Source organism: Somniosus microcephalus, unplaced genomic scaffold (genome assembly GCF_052327205.1).
Source record: "Somniosus microcephalus isolate GS21.2 unplaced genomic scaffold, FLI_Smic_1.0 unresolved_chr7, whole genome shotgun sequence".
In the NCBI taxonomy this organism is placed as follows: domain Eukaryota; kingdom Metazoa; phylum Chordata; class Chondrichthyes; order Squaliformes; family Somniosidae; genus Somniosus; species Somniosus microcephalus.
In genome coordinates, this window is record NW_028225185.1 from 34,617,848 (window position 1) to 34,636,544 (window position 18,697).

The 18,697-nt window shown below is 53.6% G+C and overlaps 1 protein-coding gene and 1 non-coding gene across 3 annotated transcripts in view; both read left to right on the forward strand.

The window, feature by feature from the left end:
• The window catches only part of LOC147086785 (calcium/calmodulin-dependent protein kinase type 1-like), a 52,274-nt gene extending 37,127 nt beyond the window's left edge, over nucleotides 1-15,147 (forward strand). For both annotated transcript variants that reach the window (XM_085978969.1, XM_085978970.1), the window contains exons 9-12: nucleotides 1,390-1,468; nucleotides 2,992-3,079; nucleotides 8,023-8,125; nucleotides 12,953-15,147. In XM_085978969.1, coding sequence (XP_085835095.1) covers nucleotides 1,390-1,468; nucleotides 2,992-3,079; nucleotides 8,023-8,109 — 254 coding nt within the window. In that variant the 3' untranslated portion in view covers nucleotides 8,110-8,125; nucleotides 12,953-15,147. The remainder of the gene's footprint in view (nucleotides 1-1,389; nucleotides 1,469-2,991; nucleotides 3,080-8,022; nucleotides 8,126-12,952) is intronic.
• A 3,164-nt stretch (nucleotides 15,148-18,311) lies between these two features.
• On the forward strand, nucleotides 18,312-18,383 carry trnae-uuc (transfer RNA glutamic acid (anticodon UUC)). Its single transcript has one exon. It is a non-coding gene; the product is annotated as a tRNA-Glu (tRNA).
• Nucleotides 18,384-18,697: the final 314 nt, after the last annotated feature.

Below are 18,697 nucleotides of genomic sequence, written 5' to 3' on the forward strand. Positions count from 1 at the left end.
GGGGGAGGCGGGGGAAGGAGACCCCAAAGCCCCCTTCTCACTCCACAGTAACCGTCGGAGGTGGGCGGGGGCGGGAGAGCGTTCGTCGGTTTGTGTGCTATTCGACTGCAACGGGCATCGCGGCGGATCCCGATCGTCTGCCCCGGCACAGCAAACGGTGCCGTCGGGTTATCTGATTTCTTTTCTTCACCTCCCCTTCCTCCCTGAGGCGCTTCGATCAGCGGTAGTGCTCCCCTACCGCCCCCCCCACCCTCCGCAACCCCCGCACCAACACCTCCCAGCACCGCCACACCCGGCTGAACGGCGGCAAGTCAGCGCAGACTGTGGACGGAGGCTGGGATCTTTTGTCTTTTCCGTTCATTCCAGGGGTGGCGCGGGCGAGGCCCAGCATTTATTGCCCATCCCTAATCGCCCTCGAGAAGGTGGTGGTGAGCCGCCTTCTTGAACCGCTGCAGTCCGTGTGGTGACGGTGCTCCCACAGCGCTGTTAGGGAGGGAGTTCCAGGACTTTGACCCAGCGACGATGAAGGAACGGCCGATATATTTCCAAGTCGGGATGGTGTGTGACTCGGAGGGGAACTTGATTGCACCTGCTGCCCTTGCCCTTGTGGAAGAGGTGGCGGGTTTGGGAGGTGCTGCCGAAGAAGCCTTGGCGAGTTGCTGCAGTGCATCTTGTAGATGGTCCACACTGCAGCCGCGGTGCGTCGGTGGTGGAGGGAGTGAATGTTTAAGGTGGTGGACGGGGTGCCGATCAAGCGGGCTGCTTTGTCCTGGATGGTGTCGAGCTTCTCGAGTGTTGTCGGAGCTGCACTCATCCAGGCAAGTGGAGAGTATTCCATCACACTCCTGACTTGTGCCTTGTAGATGGTGGAAAGGCTTTGGGGAGTCGGGAGGTGAGACAGGAGCTGCCAAATACTCTACGTAATAAATTCAACCCATCCTTGAGCCAGCCGCTCTGTCATTGAGACCGAGATAATGGCAGAACATTTTCCCGGCCTGTATCAGGTGTAAATGTGGATTATTGGGGTTTAATGTGGATTTTTTTTCAAATTCGCTTTTGGGATGTGGGCGTCGCGGGCAAGGCCAACATTTATTGCCCATCCCTAATCGCCCCTTGAGAAGGTGGTGGTGAGCCGCCTTCTTGAACCGCTGCAGTCCCGTGTGGTGAAGGTACTCCCACAGCGCTGTTAGGGAGGGAGTTCCAGGATTTTGACCCAGCGACCACGAAGGAACGCACAAGTCGGGATTGGTGTGCGTCTTAGCAGGGAATCCTTGTCCTTCTGGGTGGTGGAGGTCGCGTGGCGGCAGAGAGCTATGAGCTGTGCACTGAGGGGGGAACGATGGAAAGACCAGCTATAAATGTTTCTTCTCTTTCTTTTTTCCTTCCCAGCTAAAGATTTTATCCGCCATTTGTTGGTGAGGGTGCCCGAGAAGCGATACACCTGTGAGGTGGCCTTGCAACACCCCTGGTACGAATCAGAAACATGCACGACATCCGCGCCCAAGAGTCCTTTCACTCTGGCTCAGTCGGTCTCGCTCTCACCTCTGAGCCAGAAGGTCGCGGGTTCGAGCCCCCACTCCTGAGACTCACGCTCCATAATCCAGGCCCGACGCTCCCCCCGGTGCCAGTACTGAGGGAGCGCCGCACTGTCGGAGGGGCGGTACTGAGGGAGCACCGCACTGTCGGAGGGGCGTTACTGAGCGAGCGCCGCACTGTCGGAGGGGCGGTACTGAGGGAGTGCCGCACTGTCAGAGGGGCGGTACTGAGCGAGCGCCGCACTGTCGGAGGGGCGGTACTGAGGGAGCGCCGCACTGTCGGAGGGGCGGTACTGAGGGAGCGCCGCACTGTCGGAGGGGCGGTACTGAGGGAGCGCCGCACTGTTGGAGGGGCGGTACTGAGGGAGCGCCGCACTGTCGGAGGGGCAGTACTGAGGGAGCGCCGCACTGTCGGAGGGGCGGTACTGAGGGAGCGCCGCACTGTCGGAGGGGCGGTACTGAGCGAGCGCCGCACTGTCGGAGGGGCGGCGCTGAGGGAGTGCCGCACTGTCGGAGGGGTGGTACTGAGGGAGCGCCGCACTGTCGGAGGGGCGGTACTGAGGGAGCGCCGTACTGTTGGAGGGGCGGTACTGAGGGAGCGCCGCACTGTCGGAGGGGCGGTACTGAGGGAGCGCCGTACTGTTGGAGGGGCGGTACTGAGGGAGCGCCGCACTGTCGGAGGGGCGGTACTGAGCGAGCGCCGCACTGTCGGAGGGGCGGTACTGAGGGAGCGCCGTACTGTCAGAGGGGCAGTACTGAGGGAGCGCCGCACTGCCGGAGGGGCAGTACTGAGGGAGCGCCGCACTGTCGGAGGGGCGGTACTGAGGGAGCGCCGCACTGTCGGAGGGGCAGTACTGAGGGAGTGCCACACTGTCGGAGAGGCAGTACTGAGGGAGCGCCGCACTGTCAGAGGTGCCGTCTTTCGGATGGGTTGTGAAACCGAGGCCCCCGTCTGCTCTCTCTGGTTGACGTAAAAGATCCCACGGCCACTATTGGAGGAAGAGCAGGGGGGAGTTCTCCCCGGTGTCCTGGGGCCAATATTTATCCCTCAACCAACATCACTAAAAGACAGATGACCTGGATATTTATCACATTGCTGTTTGTGGGAGCTTGCTGTGCGCAAATTGGCTGCCGCGTTTCCGACATTACGGCAGTGGCGACCCTTCGAAAAAAGGACTTAATTGGGTGTGAAGTGCTTTGGGACGCCCTGAGGTGGTGAAAGGCGGTGGAGAAACGCAAGGCACTGACTAGTCGGGGCTCAGTCACAGAAGAGCTTTAGACACCAAGTACTGCCTGTTCCGCCATGGGGGGCATCGCACTTGACCACACTCCCGACCTCACCCTGGGGCTGGTAGATCCCGGGACCTGCCAGATCTGGTGACGGCACTTCACTGAGGAAAATGCCAGGGGGTCCCAGCACCGATTAACACCGTGACCTTTGCTCTTTGACTTGCAGGATCGTTGGGGACACAGCGCTGGACAAGGATATTCATGAATCGGTCAGCGAGCAGATAAGGAAGAACTATGCAAAGATGCAGTGGAAGGTGAGGAATAGGATTCTTATCATACCCCACACCCCTCACTGTAACACTGATATACCCCACACCCCTCACTATAACACTCTGATATACCCCACACCCCTCACTATAACACTCTGATATACCCCACACCCCTCACTGTAACACACTGATATACCCCACACCCCTCACTGTAACACTCTGATATACCCCACACCCCTCACTGTAACACTGATATACCCCACACCTCTCACTGTAACACTGATATACCCCACACCCCTCACTGTAACACACTGATATACCCCACACCCCTCACTGTAACACTCTGATATACCCCACACCCCTCACTGTAACACTCTGATATACCCCACACCCCTCACTGTAACACTCTGATATACCCCACACCCCTCACTGTAACACTGATATATGCCACACCCCTCACTGTAACACTCTGATATACCCCACACCCCTCACTGTAACACTCTGATATACCCCACACCCCTCACTGTAACACTGATATACCCCACACCCCTCACTGTAACACTCTGATATACCCCACACCCCTCACTGTAACACTCTGATATACCCCACACCCCTCACTGTAACACTCTGATATACCCCACACCCCTCACTGTAACACACTGATATACCCCACACCCCTCACTGTAACACTCTGATATACCCCACACCCCTCACTGTAACACACGGATATACCCCACACCCCTCACTGTAACACACTGCTATACCCCACACCCCTCACTGTAACACTCTGATATACCCCACACCACTCACTGTAACACTCTGATATACCCCACACCCCTCACTGTAACACTCTGATATACCCCACACCCCTCACTGTAACACTCTGATATACCCCACACCCCTCACTGTAACACTCTGATATACCCCACACCCCTCACTGTAACACTCTGATATACCCCACACCCCTCACTGTAACACTCTGATATACCCCACACCCCTCACTGTAACACTCTGATATACCCCACTCCCCTCACTGTAACACTCTGATATACCCCACACCCCTCACTGTAACACACTGATATACCCCACACCCCTCACTGTAACACCCTGATATACCCCACACCCCTCACTGTAACACTGATATACCCCACACCCCTCACTGTAACACTCTGATATACCCCACACCCCTCACTGTAACACTGATATACCCCACACCCCTCACTGTAACACTCTGATATACCCCACACCCCTCACTGTAACACACTGATATACCCCACACCCCTCACTGTAACACCCTGATATACCCCACACCCCTCACTGTAACACTGATATACCCCACACCCCTCACTGTAACACTCTGATATACCGCACACCCCTCACTGTAACACTCTGATAAAACCCACACCCCTCACTGGAACACTCTGATATACCCCACACCCCTCACTGTAACGCTGATATACCCCACACCCCTCACTGTAACACTCTGATAAAACCCACACCCCTCACTGGAACACTCTGATATACCCCACACCCCTCACTGTAACGCTGATATACCCCACACCCCTCACTGTAACACTCTGATATACCCCACACCCCTCACTGTAACACTCTGATATACCCCACACCCCTCACTGTAACACTCTGATATACCCCACACCCCTCACTGTAACACTCTGATATACCCCACACCCCTCACTGTAACACGCTGATATACCCCACACCCCTCACTGTAACACACTGATATACCCCACACCCCTCACTGTAACACTCTGATATACCCCACACCCCTCACTGTAACACGCTGATATACCCCACACCCCTCACTGTAACACACTGATATACCCCACACCCCTCACTGTAACACTCTGATATACCCCACACCTCTCACTGTAACACTCTGATGTACCCCACCCCTCACTGTAACACTCTGATATACCCCACACCCCTCACTGTAACACTCTGATATACCCCACACCCCTCACTGTAACATTCTGATATACCCCACACCCCTCACTGTAACACTCTGATATACCCCACACCCCTCACTGTAACACTCTGATATACCCCACACCCTTCACTGTAACATTCTGATATACCCCACACCCCTCACTGTAACACTCTGATATACCCCACACCCTTCACTGTAACACTCTGATATACCCCACACCCCTCACTGTAACACTCTGATATACCCCTCACCCCTCACCGTAACACTCTGATATACCCCACACCCCTCACTGTAACACTCTGATATACCCCACACCCCTCACTGTAACACTCTGATATACCCCACACCCCTCACTGTAACACTCTGATATACCCCACACCCCTCACTGTAACACTCTGATATACCCCACACCCCTCACTGTAACACTCTGATATACCCCACACCCCACACTGTAACACTCTGATATACCCCACACCCCTCACTGTAACACTCTGATATACACCACACCCCTCACTGTAACACTCTGATATACCCCACACCCCTCACTGTAACACTCTGATATACCCCACACCCCTCACTGTAACACTGATATACCCCACACCCCTCACTGTAACACTGATATATCCCACACCCCTCACTGTAACACTCTGATATACCCCACACCCCTCACTGTAACACTCTGATATACCCCACACCCCTCACTGTAACACTCTGATATACCCCACACCCCACACTGTAACACTCTGATATACCCCACACCCCTCACTGTAACACTCTGATATACCCCACACCCCTCACTGTAACACTCTGATGTACCCCACCCCTCGCTGTAACACTCTGATATACCCCACACCCCTCACTGTAACACACTGATATACCCCACACCCCTCACTGTAACACACTGATATACCCCACACCCCTCACTGTAACACTCTGATATACCCCACACCCCTCACTGTAACACACTGATATACCCCACACCCCTCACTGTAACACTCTGATATACCCCACACCCCTCACTGTAACACACTGATATACCCCACACCCCTCACTGTAACACTCTGATATACCCCACACCCCTCACTGTAACACTCTGATATACCCCACACCCCACACTGTAACACTCTGATATACCCCACACCCCTCACTGTAACACACTGATATACCCCACACCCCTCACTGTAACACACTGATATACCCCACACCCCTCACTGTAACACTCTGATATACCCCACACCCCTCACTGTAACACACTGATATACCCCACACCCCTCACTGTAACACTCTGATATACCCCACACCCCTCACTGTAACACACTGATATACCCCACACCCCTCACTGTAACACTCTGATATACCCCACACCCCACACTGTAACACTCTGATATACCCCACACCCCTCACTGTAACACACTGATATACCCCACACCCCTCACTGTAACACTCTGATATACCCCACACCCCACACTGTAACACCCTGATATACCCCACACCCCTCACTGTAACACTGTGATATACCCCACACCCCTCACTGTAACACTCTGATATACCCCACACCCCTCACTGTAACACTCTGATATACCCCACACCCCTCACTGTAACACTCTGATATACCCCACACCCCTCACTGTAACACTCTGATATACCCCACACCCCTCACTGTAACACTCTGATATACCCCACACCCCTCACTGTAACACTCTGATGTACCCCACCCCTCACTGTAACACTCTGATATACCCCACACCGCTCACTGTAACACTCTGATATACCCCACACCCCTCACTGTAACACACTGATATACCCCACACCCCTCACTGTAACACTCTGATATACCCCACACCCCTCACTGTAACACACTGATATACCCCACACCCCTCACTGTAACACACTGATATACCCCACACCCCTCACTGTAACACTCTGATATACCCCACACCCCTCACTGTAACACACTGATATACCCCACACCCCTCACTGTAACACTCTGATATACCCCACACCCCACACTGTAACACTCTGATATACCCCACACCCCTCACTGTAACACACTGATATACCCCACACCCCTCACTGTAACACACTGATATACCCCACACCCCTCACTGTAACACTCTGATATACCCCACACCCCTCACTGTAACACACTGATATACCCCACACCCCTCACTGTAACACTCTGATATACCCCACACCCCTCACTGTAACACACTGATATACCCCACACCCCTCACTGTAACACTCTGATATACCCCACACCCCACACTGTAACACTCTGATATACCCCACACCCCTCACTGTAACACACTGATATACCCCACACCCCTCACTGTAACACTCTGATATACCCCACACCCCTCACTGTAACACTCTGATACACCCCACACCCCTCACTGTAACACTCTGATATACCCCACACCCCTCACTGTAACACTCTGATATACCCCACACCCCTCACTGTAACACTCTGATATACCCCACACCCCTCACTGTAACACTCTGATATACCCCACACCCCACACTGTAACACCCTGATATACCCCACACCCCTCACTGTAACACTGTGATATACCCCACACCCCTCACTGTAACACTCTGATATACCCCACACCCCTCACTGTAACACACTGATATACCCCACACCCCTCACTGTAACACTGATATACCCCACACCCCTCACTGTAACACTCTGATATACCCCACACCCCTCACTGTAACACTCTGATATACCCCACACCCCTCACTGTAACACTCTGATATACCCCACACCCATCACTGTAACACTCTGATATACCCCACACCCCTCACTGTAACACTCTGATATACCCCACACCCCTCACTGTAACACTCTGATGTACCCCACCCCTCACTGTAACACTCTGATATACCCCACACCCCTCACTGTAACACTGATATACCCCACACCCCTCACTGTAACACTCTGATATACCCCACACCCCTCACTGTAACACTCTGATATACCCCACACCCCTCAGTGTGAGCTGGAGGCAATGTAATGAAAATGCATTCTTTGTTGCAGCGTGCATTCAATGCGACTGCCGTCGTACGTCACATGTGCAAGCTGCAGGTTGGCAGTGGGGATGAAGAGGCCTCAATGAGCACATAAGGCGAGGACCAATCAGGTGAGGTAACTTTGCCCATTGAGGGAGTGGTGGGTGAGCGGATTTACAACTCGCTCCTCCCCAATAGCCCAGTTCCTACTATGGTATGGTACTGAGGCCCGCAGCCCAGGAAGGACCTGAATTGGAGCGCCCTACTGTCGGAGGGGCGGTACTGAGGGAGCGCCACACTGTCAGAGGGGCGGTACTGAGGGAGCGCCGCACTATCGGAGGGCCAGTACTGAGGGAGCGCCGCACTGTCGGAGGGGCGGCACTGAGGGAGCGCCGCACTGTCGGAGGGGCGGTACTGAGGGAGCGCCGCACTGTCGGAGGGGCAGTACTGAGGGAGCGCCGCACTGTCGGAGGGCCAGTACTGAGGGAGCGCCACACTGTCGGAGGGGCAGTACTGAGGGAGCACCGCACTGTCGGAGGGGCGGTACTGAGGGAGCGCCGCACTGTCGGAGGGGCGGTACTGAGGGAGCGCCGCACTGTCGGAGGGGCGGTACTGAGGGAGCGCCGCACTGTCGGAGGGGCAGTACTGAGGGAGCGCCGCACTGTCGGAGGTGCCATCTTTCAGGATGAGACGTTAAACCCGAGGCCCCCGTCTGCCCTCTCAGGTGGATGTAAAAGATCCCACGGCCACTATTGGAAGAAGAGCAGGGGGGAGTTCGCCCCGGTGCCTTGGGGCCAATATTTATCCCTCAACCAACATCACTAAAACAGATGATCTGGTCATTTATCACATTGCTGTTTGTGGGAGCTTGCTGTGCGCAAATTGGCTGCCGCGTTTCCTACATTACAACAGTGACCACACTTCAGAAAAAGTCCTTCATTGGCTGTGAAGGGCTTTGGGACTTCCTGAGGTGGGGAAAGGGGCCGGAGAGATGGGAGTCCTCAACAGGCCAGTGGCAGCATTCAGGGTGGGGGGAGGAGGTATAGATTGGGTCTCGGTGCCAAGTGGCAACGGCAAAATCGACCAGATAAGCGCGCCATTAACTCGGGCTGCCCACCCTGGGCGCCCTATTCCTGGTGGTCGTATCATAAGAACATAAGAAATAGGAGCAGGAGTAGGCCAATCGGCCCCTCGAGCCTGCTCCACCATTCAATAAGATCATGGCTGATCTGATCCTAACCTCAAATCTTCTATCACTCTGCATCCACCCGAACCCATGTGATCTCCCGGGAGAGGCGAAAAACCAGATAAAAGACCCCATGGCCAATTTGGGAGAAACAAATCTGGGAAATTCCTCTCCGACCCATCTAGGCGATCGAAATTCTTCCAGGAGATCACTCTGTCCCTATGTTTTCTACAGTACTTACCTTCTGTAAAGGCGATCTCCACCCCAGCCAGGAACAGGAATAAAACCATCTCCTGAAATCTAACACAGAATTAGAACACAGTAGGAGCAGAACCAGGCTACACGGCCCCTGGGCCCGCTCCACTACCCACAGGGCCATGACCATTCCGAACCTAGACTCATGTCCAATTTCCTGCCCGCTCCCCGTAACCCTTAATTCCCTTTACCTCTAGGAAACTATCTATTTCTGTTTTAAATTTATTTAATGAGGTATCACATGACCTCACCCGGTCGAACAGCCCTTCCCCCACCACCTCCCTCCCCTCCAAAATTATTAGGACTAAGAAACGAAAACGATCGAAGAAAATGGATGCCTCCGTGATTTTTACCTCCTGGGGTGTTAAGAACATAAGAAATAGGAGTAGGAGGAGGCCATTCGGCCCCTCGAGCCTGCTCCGCCTTTCAATAAGATCGTGGCTGATCTTCGACCTCAACTCCACTTTCCCGCCTCGATCCCTCGATTCCCCTCGAGTCCAAAAATCTCTCGATCTCGGCCTTGAATATACTCAACGACTGAGCCTCCACAGCCCTCTGGGGGAGAGAATTCCAAAGATTCACCGCCCTCTGGGTGAAGAAATTCCTCCTCATCTCAGTCCTAAATGGCCGACCCCTTATCCTGAGACTGTGACCCCTGGTTCTAGACTCTCCAGCCAGGGGGGGAAACAACCTCTCAGCTTCGAGCCTGTCAAGCCCTCTTAAGAATTTCAATGAGATCGCCTCTCATTCTTCTAAATTCTAGAGAATATAGGCCTAGTCTACTCAATCTCTCCTCATAGGACAATCCCCCCATCCCAGGAATCAGTCTGGTGAACCTTCGTTGCACTCCCTCTATGGCAAGTATATCCTTCCTTAAGTAAGGAGACCAAAACTGTACACAATACTCCAGGTGTGGTCTCACCAAGGCCCTATATCATTGCAGTTAAGACGTCTTTACTCTTAGACTTAAATCCTTAATCTGTAATTCCTGAAGACTCCTACCATTAACTGGATACTCTACGTATGTGCAAGCGTCTATGTGCTCCACCGAGTAGTGTAGAGGAACAGGGAGACCTTGGAGCGCACGTCCACCGATCGCTGAAGGTAGCAGGACAGGTAGATAAGGCGGTTAAGAGGAAAAACTTTTTGACGCGGCGAGTGGTGAGGCCCTGGAACTCGCTGCCGACGGAAGGGGCGGAAGCGGAGACACTCGGATGTTCTCGAGGGGAGACGGGATAGGCACTCGAGGGAAATAAACTCGCAGGGCTACGGGGATAGGGCGGGGGAATGAGACTGACTGGATTGGCCCTACAGAGAGCCGGCACGGACTCGATGGGCCGAATGGCCTCCTTCTGTGCCGTTATGACTCTATGACTTGCCTTTATTAGCCAAGGCATAGAATATAGAAACATAGAAGATAGGAGCAGGAGGAGGCCATTCGGCCCCTCGAGCCTGCTCCGCCATTTAATGCGATCATGGCTGATCATCCAAATTCAGTACCCTGTCCCTGCCTTCTCCCCATATCCCTTAATCCCTTTAGCCTTAAGAAATATATCCAACTCCTTCTTGAATATATTTAATGAATTGGCCTCAACTGCCTTGTGTAGTAGAGAATTCCACAGGTTCACCACTCTCTGGGTGAAGCAATTCCTCCTCATCTCAGTCCTAAATGGCTTACCCCTTATCCTTAGACTGTGACCCCTGGTTCTGGACTCCCCCGCCATCGGGAACATCCTTCCTGCATCTAGTCTGTCTAGTCCTGTTAGAATTTTATAAGTTTCAATGAGATCCCCTCTCATTCTTCTAAACTCCAGTGAGTACAAGCCCAATCGACCCAATCTCTCCTCATACGTCATTCCTCCCATCCCAGGTATCAGTCTGGTGAATCTTCGCTGCACTCCCTCCATGGCAAGAACGTCCTTCCTCAGATAAGGCGACCAAAACTGCACACAATACTCAAGATGTGGTCTCACCAAGGCCCTGTACAACTGCAGCAAGACATCCTTGTTCCTGTAGTCAAACCCTCTCGCTACGAAGGCCAACATACCATTTGCCTTCTTAACCGCCTGCTGCACCTGCATGCTTACCTTCAGCGACTGGTGCACAAGGACACCCAGGTCTCGTTGCACGTCCCCTTCTCCCAATCTATTGCCGTTCAGATAATAATCTGTCTTCCTGTTTTTGCCACCAAAGTGGATAACCTCGCATTTATCCACATTATACTGCATCTGCCATGCATCTGCCCAATCGCCCAACCTGTCCAAATCATACTGGAGTTTCTCTGCATCCTCCTCACAGCACACACGCCCACCCGGCTTTGTGTCGTCTGCAAACTTGGAGATATTACATCTAGTTCCCTTGTCTAGATCATTAATATATATTGTGAATAGCTGGGGTCCAAGGACCGATCCCTGCGGTACCCCACTAGTCACTGCCTGCCACTCGGAAAAAGACCCGTTTATTCCAACTCTTTGCTTCCTGTCTGCCAACCAGTTCTCTATCCAAGTCAATACCAATGTGCCTTAACTTTACACGCTAGTCTCTTATGCGGGACCTTATCGAAAGCCTTCTGAAAGTCCAAATACACCACGGCAATAGATTGGGAGAAGGGGAAGTGCAACGAGACCTGGGTGTCCTTGTGCACCAGTCGCTGAAGGTAAGCATGCAGGTGCAGCAGGCGGTTAAGAAGGCAAATGGTATGTTGGCCTTCGTACAGGGCATTGGTGAGACCACACCTTGAGTATTGTGTGCAGTTTTGGTCGCCTTATCCGAGGAAGGATGTTCTTGCCATGGAGGGAGTGCAGCGAAGATTCACCAGACTGATACCTGGGATGGCAGGAATGACGTATGAGGAGAGATTGGGTCGATTGGGCTTATACTCGCTGGAGTTTAGAAGAATGAGAGGGGATCTCATTGAAACTTATAAAATTCTAACAGGACTGAACAGACTAGATGCAGGAAGGATGTTCCCGATGGCGGGGGAGTCCAGAACCAGGGGTCACAGTCTAAGGATAAGGGGTAAGCCATTTAGGACTGAGATGAGGAGGAATTTCTTCACCCAGAGAGTGGTGAACCTGTGGAATTCTCTACCACAGAAGGCAGTTGAGGCCAATTCATTAAATATATTCAAGAAGGAGTTGGATATATTCCTTAAGGCTAAAGGGATCAAGGGATATGGGGAGAAAGCAGGGACAGGGTACTGAATTTGGATGATCAGCCATGATCTCATTGAATGGCGAAGCAGGCTCGAGGGGCCGAATGGCCTACTCCTGCTCCTATCTTCTATGTTTCGATGTCTGGAACTCACTGCCTGAAAGGGTGATCGAGGCAGAAACCCCCATCACATTTAAAAAGTCCTTGGATACGCACTTGAAGCGCCGTAACCTACAGGGCTACGGACCAAGAGCTGGAAAGTGGGATTAGGCCGGCGCGGACACAGTGGGCCGAATGGCCTCCTCCTGTGCCGTAAGTAGCTCTGATTCGATGGTAACCGTGTCTCTTGTTGATTTGTTTCTAGCTGGTGTGCAGCGGCCTGGACTCTATCCCCACCGTCCCCCCACAACACCTCAACGACCCTTGCTCCCAGTGATGGCGAGCGCCCTCCCTTGTGACACGGCTGCGCTGTTGTATCAAAGTTGCGAATCCACTCTGGTGCTGTTGGCATGCCCGCTTTCGATGGCCTCGTCCCTTTGGCGGCCGCCATGTTCCCCTCCCTCCTCCTCCCGGGCGGAAGGCTCTCGCCACGGCCCTCCCCTCCGACGGATCCCGGACTGTGCGCCCCCTCCCCGTCCTCCCTGGTCGAAGACGCTACGGCAGGAGACGTGCTGCCACCTTGTTCGCCACCCACCCTGGGGACGCTGGTCGGAGCGGCGTCGTTGAACTGCCGACTGCCGCCGATCAAGATGGCTGAGGATCAAGATGGCTGACGGCCGCGGCTCCAGATGGCCGAGGATCAAGATGGCCGACGGCCGCGGATCAAGATGGCCGACGGCCACGGGTCAAGATGGCCGAGGATCAAGATGGCCAATGGCCGCGGATCAAGATGGCTGAGGATCAAGATGGCCGACGGCCGTGGCCGACGCTCGCGGGCCACGTGTTTGTGAGGCTGCTTGGCGCCAATTGCGCCTCAGAGAGGCGTCCATCTTGAATTCTTCCCAAGCCGCTAATTGGTGGTGGACACATGCTCCCCCCTCTCCCACCCCCCCCTTGTTGGCTTGGATGGTTAAGTCAGGCCGAGTTCCTGTGGGGCAGCAGTAGGGAGGCCTTACCGTTGGCCTCAGTGCCCTGTGGGCGGGTGGGCGAGGGTGGAAGCCAAGCTTGCTCTTGACCGTTAACCTGCTGGAGAGGGTGCGCGTCGGTCTGGGGGCATGGGTGGGGTGAGGGGGTCAGGGTTCGGCTGCAGTCCCCCGCTTCGCCGCCGCCTCTTGCAGTCGAATAGCCCGGCCGACACTGTTTGGCTCCAGCAGGGTGAGGCACCTGGGGTGGTGGTGGTGGTGGGGGGGCGAGGAAGGGCGGTCGGTGCTCCCACCGCGGGTCCGACAGGGAAAAGAAGGTGTTGGAGCTGATGGAAGGGGGGTGGGAAAAGATGGCAGCCAGATGGAGTTTAGTGAAGGAGCGCCAGGCGGGGCGGGCGGGGGAAGCCTTTGGGGATGGACTGGCAATCTGGTTGGGGTTTGGGGGTTTGCGGGCAGGGAGGGCCCACCAGATTCTCCCGGCCGGCTCTTGGGCAAGGGGGAAAGCCCAGGCATGGCCCTTCCATGCTCTCCCGCTCCCACTTCCCGTCAGCAGGCCACGGCGGCCATGTTGGCTGTCGCCATGGTCACGCTGCTCGCCAATGCGGATCGTCTTTGGCAGGGGCAGGGGAACAAGGAGATTGGGAAAGGAGGCGGGGGATTAACCGGAGAGAGAGAGAGAAAAAATTAGCGGAATTTATCATTGAGAAAATGGGGCCGCCCCCTTTCCTCTTGTGGGCCGCCTCAACCGTGCTGAGGTGGACAGGAGCAGCTGGCTGGCTTGTAGGGGGAGGGGGGCTACAGGTGTCCTCTACGCTCTCCGCCGCCCTGGATTGAGGTGATGGCGGGGGATGAGGGAGGTGGCAGGTGGGTGGTGGGGTGCTGAGGAGATTCGGGATGCAATCGGACAGGGTTACAGCTCCACCTCCTCGGCGAGTGTCGCAGGCTCGGCCTCGGGCCGAATGACGGCGAAGAGTTCCGCTCGGGCGAGGCGGCCAGAGCAAGGCCGAGGAGGGAAGAGGCGGCGGAGGAGGAGGGCGGGCCTAACTGCAAATATTTCCCTCTCACCCAACCACTGACCATCGACTCACCCTCCCACCCCAACCCCCTCCTTCCCACATGGACAGTTCCGCCCGATGACATCACCGGCCCCCTGGACAATGGGATTCAACGGACGACCTCGTCGGCAGACGGGTCCATTGACCGCGGCCGGGGAGGGTGCCGGCCAGGAGGATGGAAGTGGTTCCGTCTCATTGTGTGAGAACTTCGAAGCCTAACCTAGGCCGGGAGACGTGCCTGCAGATGTCTGTGTTCTGGAAATGTCAGAAGCATGCAACCGCAACTTGTATTTGCTCTTGTCCAGTTGGACTCCACGCTTATCGAACCTGCATGCTGTTACCTGAGGTTGGATAGAGATGGCTTGGCAGCGTTTCCAATGCAAGCGAGAAATTCATTAAAAAAGTGGAACAATCTCCAAAAACATTGGCTGAGCCTCTTTCAATAGACGATCAATCTCCGGTTGGCGGTCAGGACTTCAAACTTGTCCTTCCAGGTTCTATCACAGGCTGAGGGGAGTCTCTCCATTGGCTGGGTGAGGGAGGCAGAGATGGGGACAGTGTAGAGGGAGCTTTACTCTGTATCTAACCCCGTGCTGTACCTGCCCTGGGAGTGTTTGATGGGGCTAGTGTAGAGGGAGCTTTACTCTGTATCTAACCTATGCTGTACCTGCCCCGGGAGTGCTTGATGGGGACAGTGTAGAGGGAGCTTTACTCTGTATCTAACCCATGCTGTACCTGCCCCGGGAGTGTTTGATGGGGACAGTGTAGAGGGAGCTTTACTCTGTATCTAACCTGTGCTGTACCTGCCCTGGGAGTGTTTGATGGGACAGTGTAGAGGGAGCTTTACTCTGTATCTAACCCGTGCTGTACCTGCCCTGGGAGTGTGTGTTGGGACAGTGTAGAGGGAGCTTTACTCTGTATCTAACCCGTGCTGTACCTGCCCTGGGAGTGTTTGATGGGACAGTGTAGAAGGAGCTTTACTCTGTAATAACCCGTGCTGTACCTGCCCTGGGAGTGTTTGATGGGGACAGTGCAGAGGGAGCTTTACTCTGTATCTAACCGTGCTGTACCTGTCAGAGGGGAGTTCTCCCCGGTGTCCTGGGTCCAATATTTATCCCTCAACCAACATCACTAAAAAAAGAGTATTGGGTTTGACTGTGATGCCAACTGCAGTCAAATTGCCTGCAGACAATCGCTGTCCTGAGCTGTGCCCAGAAAGTTACACAGGAACAGGAGGAGGCCATTCAGCCCCCTCGAGCCTGTTACATTAGGAACAGGAGGAGGCCATTCAGCCCCTCGAGCCTGTTACATTAGGAACAGGAGGAGGCCATTCAGCCCCTCGAGCCTGTTACTTTAGGAACAGGAGGAGGCCATTCAGCCCCTCGAGCCGGTTACATTAGGAACAGGAGGAGGCCATTCAGCCCCTCAAGCCTGTTACATTAGGAGCAGGAGGAGGCCGTTCAGCCCCTCGAGCCTGTTACATTAGGAACAGGAGGAGGCCGTTCAGCCCCTCCAGCCTGTTACATTAGGAACAGGAGGAGGCCGTTCAGCCCCTCGAGCCTGTTACATTAGGAACAGGAGGAGGCCATTCAGCCCCCTCGAGCTTGTTACATTAGGAACAGGAAGAGGCCGTTCAGCCCCTCGAGCCTGTTACATTAGGAACAGGAAGAGGCCGTTCAGCCCCTCGAGCCTGTTACATTAGGAACAGGAGGAGGCCATTCAGCCCCTCAAGCCTGTTACATTAGGGACAGGAGGAGGCCGTTCAGCCCCTCGAGCCTGTTACATTAGGAACAGGAGGAGGCCGTTCAGCCCCCTCGAGCCTGTTACATTAGGAACAGGAGGAGGCCATTCAGCCCCCTCTAGCCTGCTCCACCATTCAGTGAGATCGTGGCTGATCTGTATCCTAACTCCATCCACCCGTCTTGGCTCCGTAACCCTTAATACCCTTGGATCGCAAAAATCTATCGACCTCCGTCTTGAAAATCTTAATTGAGCCCTAGCATCGGCATTTGGGGAATTCATTGTGTGAGAAGGCCACGCAGAAAAATGATGGTGCGACGTGTCGGAGGAGCAACATCAGCGGCCAGAAGGGCACAGCGTCGAAGAGGCTGCGGAAACAACAACAGCTTGCATTTATATAGCGCGTATAACACATAGAAATGTCCCAAGGTGCTCCAGGGGAGTGTAAATCCAGCAAAATTTGACACCGAGCCACATAAGGAGATATTGGGACAGATGATTAAAAGCTTGGTCAAAGAGGTTGGTTTTAAGGAGCGTCTGAAAGGAGGAGAGAGAGAGGCGGAGAGGTTTAGGGAGGGTGGTCCTATGAGGAGAGATGGAGTAGATTGGGCCGATACTCTCTGGGGTTTAGAAGAATGAGAGGTGATCTCATCGTAACATATAAGATTCTGAGGGGGGATTGACAGGGTAGATGCTGAGAGGCTGTTTGCCCCCTGGCTGGAGAGTCTAGAACCAGGGGTCACAGTCTCAGGATAAGGGGTCGGCCATTTTGGACTGAGATGAGGAGGAATTTCTTCACTCAGAGGGCGGTGAATCTCTGGAATTCTCTGCCCCAGAGGGCTGTGGAGGCTCAGTCGTTGAGTATATTCAAGGCCGAGATCGAGAGATTTTTGGACTCTAGGGGAATCGAGGGATATGGGGATCGGGCGGGAAAGTGGAGTTGAGGTCGATGATCAGTCATGATCTTATTGACTGGCGGATCAGGCTCGAGGGGCCGAACGGCCTTCTCCTGATTCTTACTTTACGAGGCTTGTTCCTGATGGCGGGGGAGTCCAGAACCAGGGGTCACAGTCTAAGGGTAAGGGGTAAGCCATTTAGGACAGAGATGAGGAGGAATTTCTTCACCCAGAGAGTGGTGAACCTGTGGAATTCTTTGCCACACAAGGCAGTTGAGGCCAATTCATTAAATATCTTCAAGAAGGAGTTAGATATATTTCTTAAGGCTAAAGTGATCAAGGGATATGGGGAGAAGGCAGGGACAGGGTACTGAATTTGGATGATCAGCGATGATCTCATTGAATGGCGGAGCAGGCTCGAGGGGCCGAATGTCCTGCTCCTATCTTCTATGTTTAAGTTGCGCAGATGCAAATGATTCAGAGATTGCACCCCCATCCTCACAATTCTAGTTTACTTTTCAGATCTTTACAGCAGAAAAGGAAGAGTAAGAGAGGCAAAAGTGTGAAGAAAATGTCAATTATTGGGGAAATTTGGGTTTTTTTTGGTCATGGGCAGCCCGCGCAATGCATTCTGGGGATGGCTGGCGAGTTGGACCTCCATTGTTACTGCGCATGCGCTTCTCCGACGCCTGCCGGCATTTGGATGCCGGCGGCGCGACTGCGCAACCGCAGCGCCGGCCTCCCATTTTGCTTTGCCCCGCCCCACCTCCAGCTGCGCATGCGGACGCGGTGAACCCTGGGGATTGTAGTCCGCCGGCACCCGCACGGTGCATGCCCGAGACGGGAGGCGACGGGGTGAGGGAACTACAAACGGAAGTGAGGAAAGATCTGGGGCCACGTAGGTCGCTGCTCGGCTTGGTATAGCGGCTGCGTCATATCAATTCTCGACTTCCCATATGGTCTAGCGGTTAGGATTCCTGGTTTTCACCCAGGCGGCCCGGGTTCGACTCCCGGTATGGGAATGAGCAATTTTTTTGTCCCTGTCCTCTTAGTTAGTTACAATATTAAAATAGACATTTCAAACTTTTTACATTAAATACAAATGTTAAACTTTTATATTAATTAGAAATTTTTAACTTTTAACATTAATTAGAAATTTTAAACTTAATATTAAATACAAATTTTAAACTTTTAATATTAATTAGAAATTTTAAACTTTTAATATTAAATACAAATTTTAAACTTTTAATATTAATTAGAACGTTTAAACTTTTAATATTAAATACAAATTTTAAACTTTTAATATTAATTAGAACGTTTAAACTTTTAGTATTAA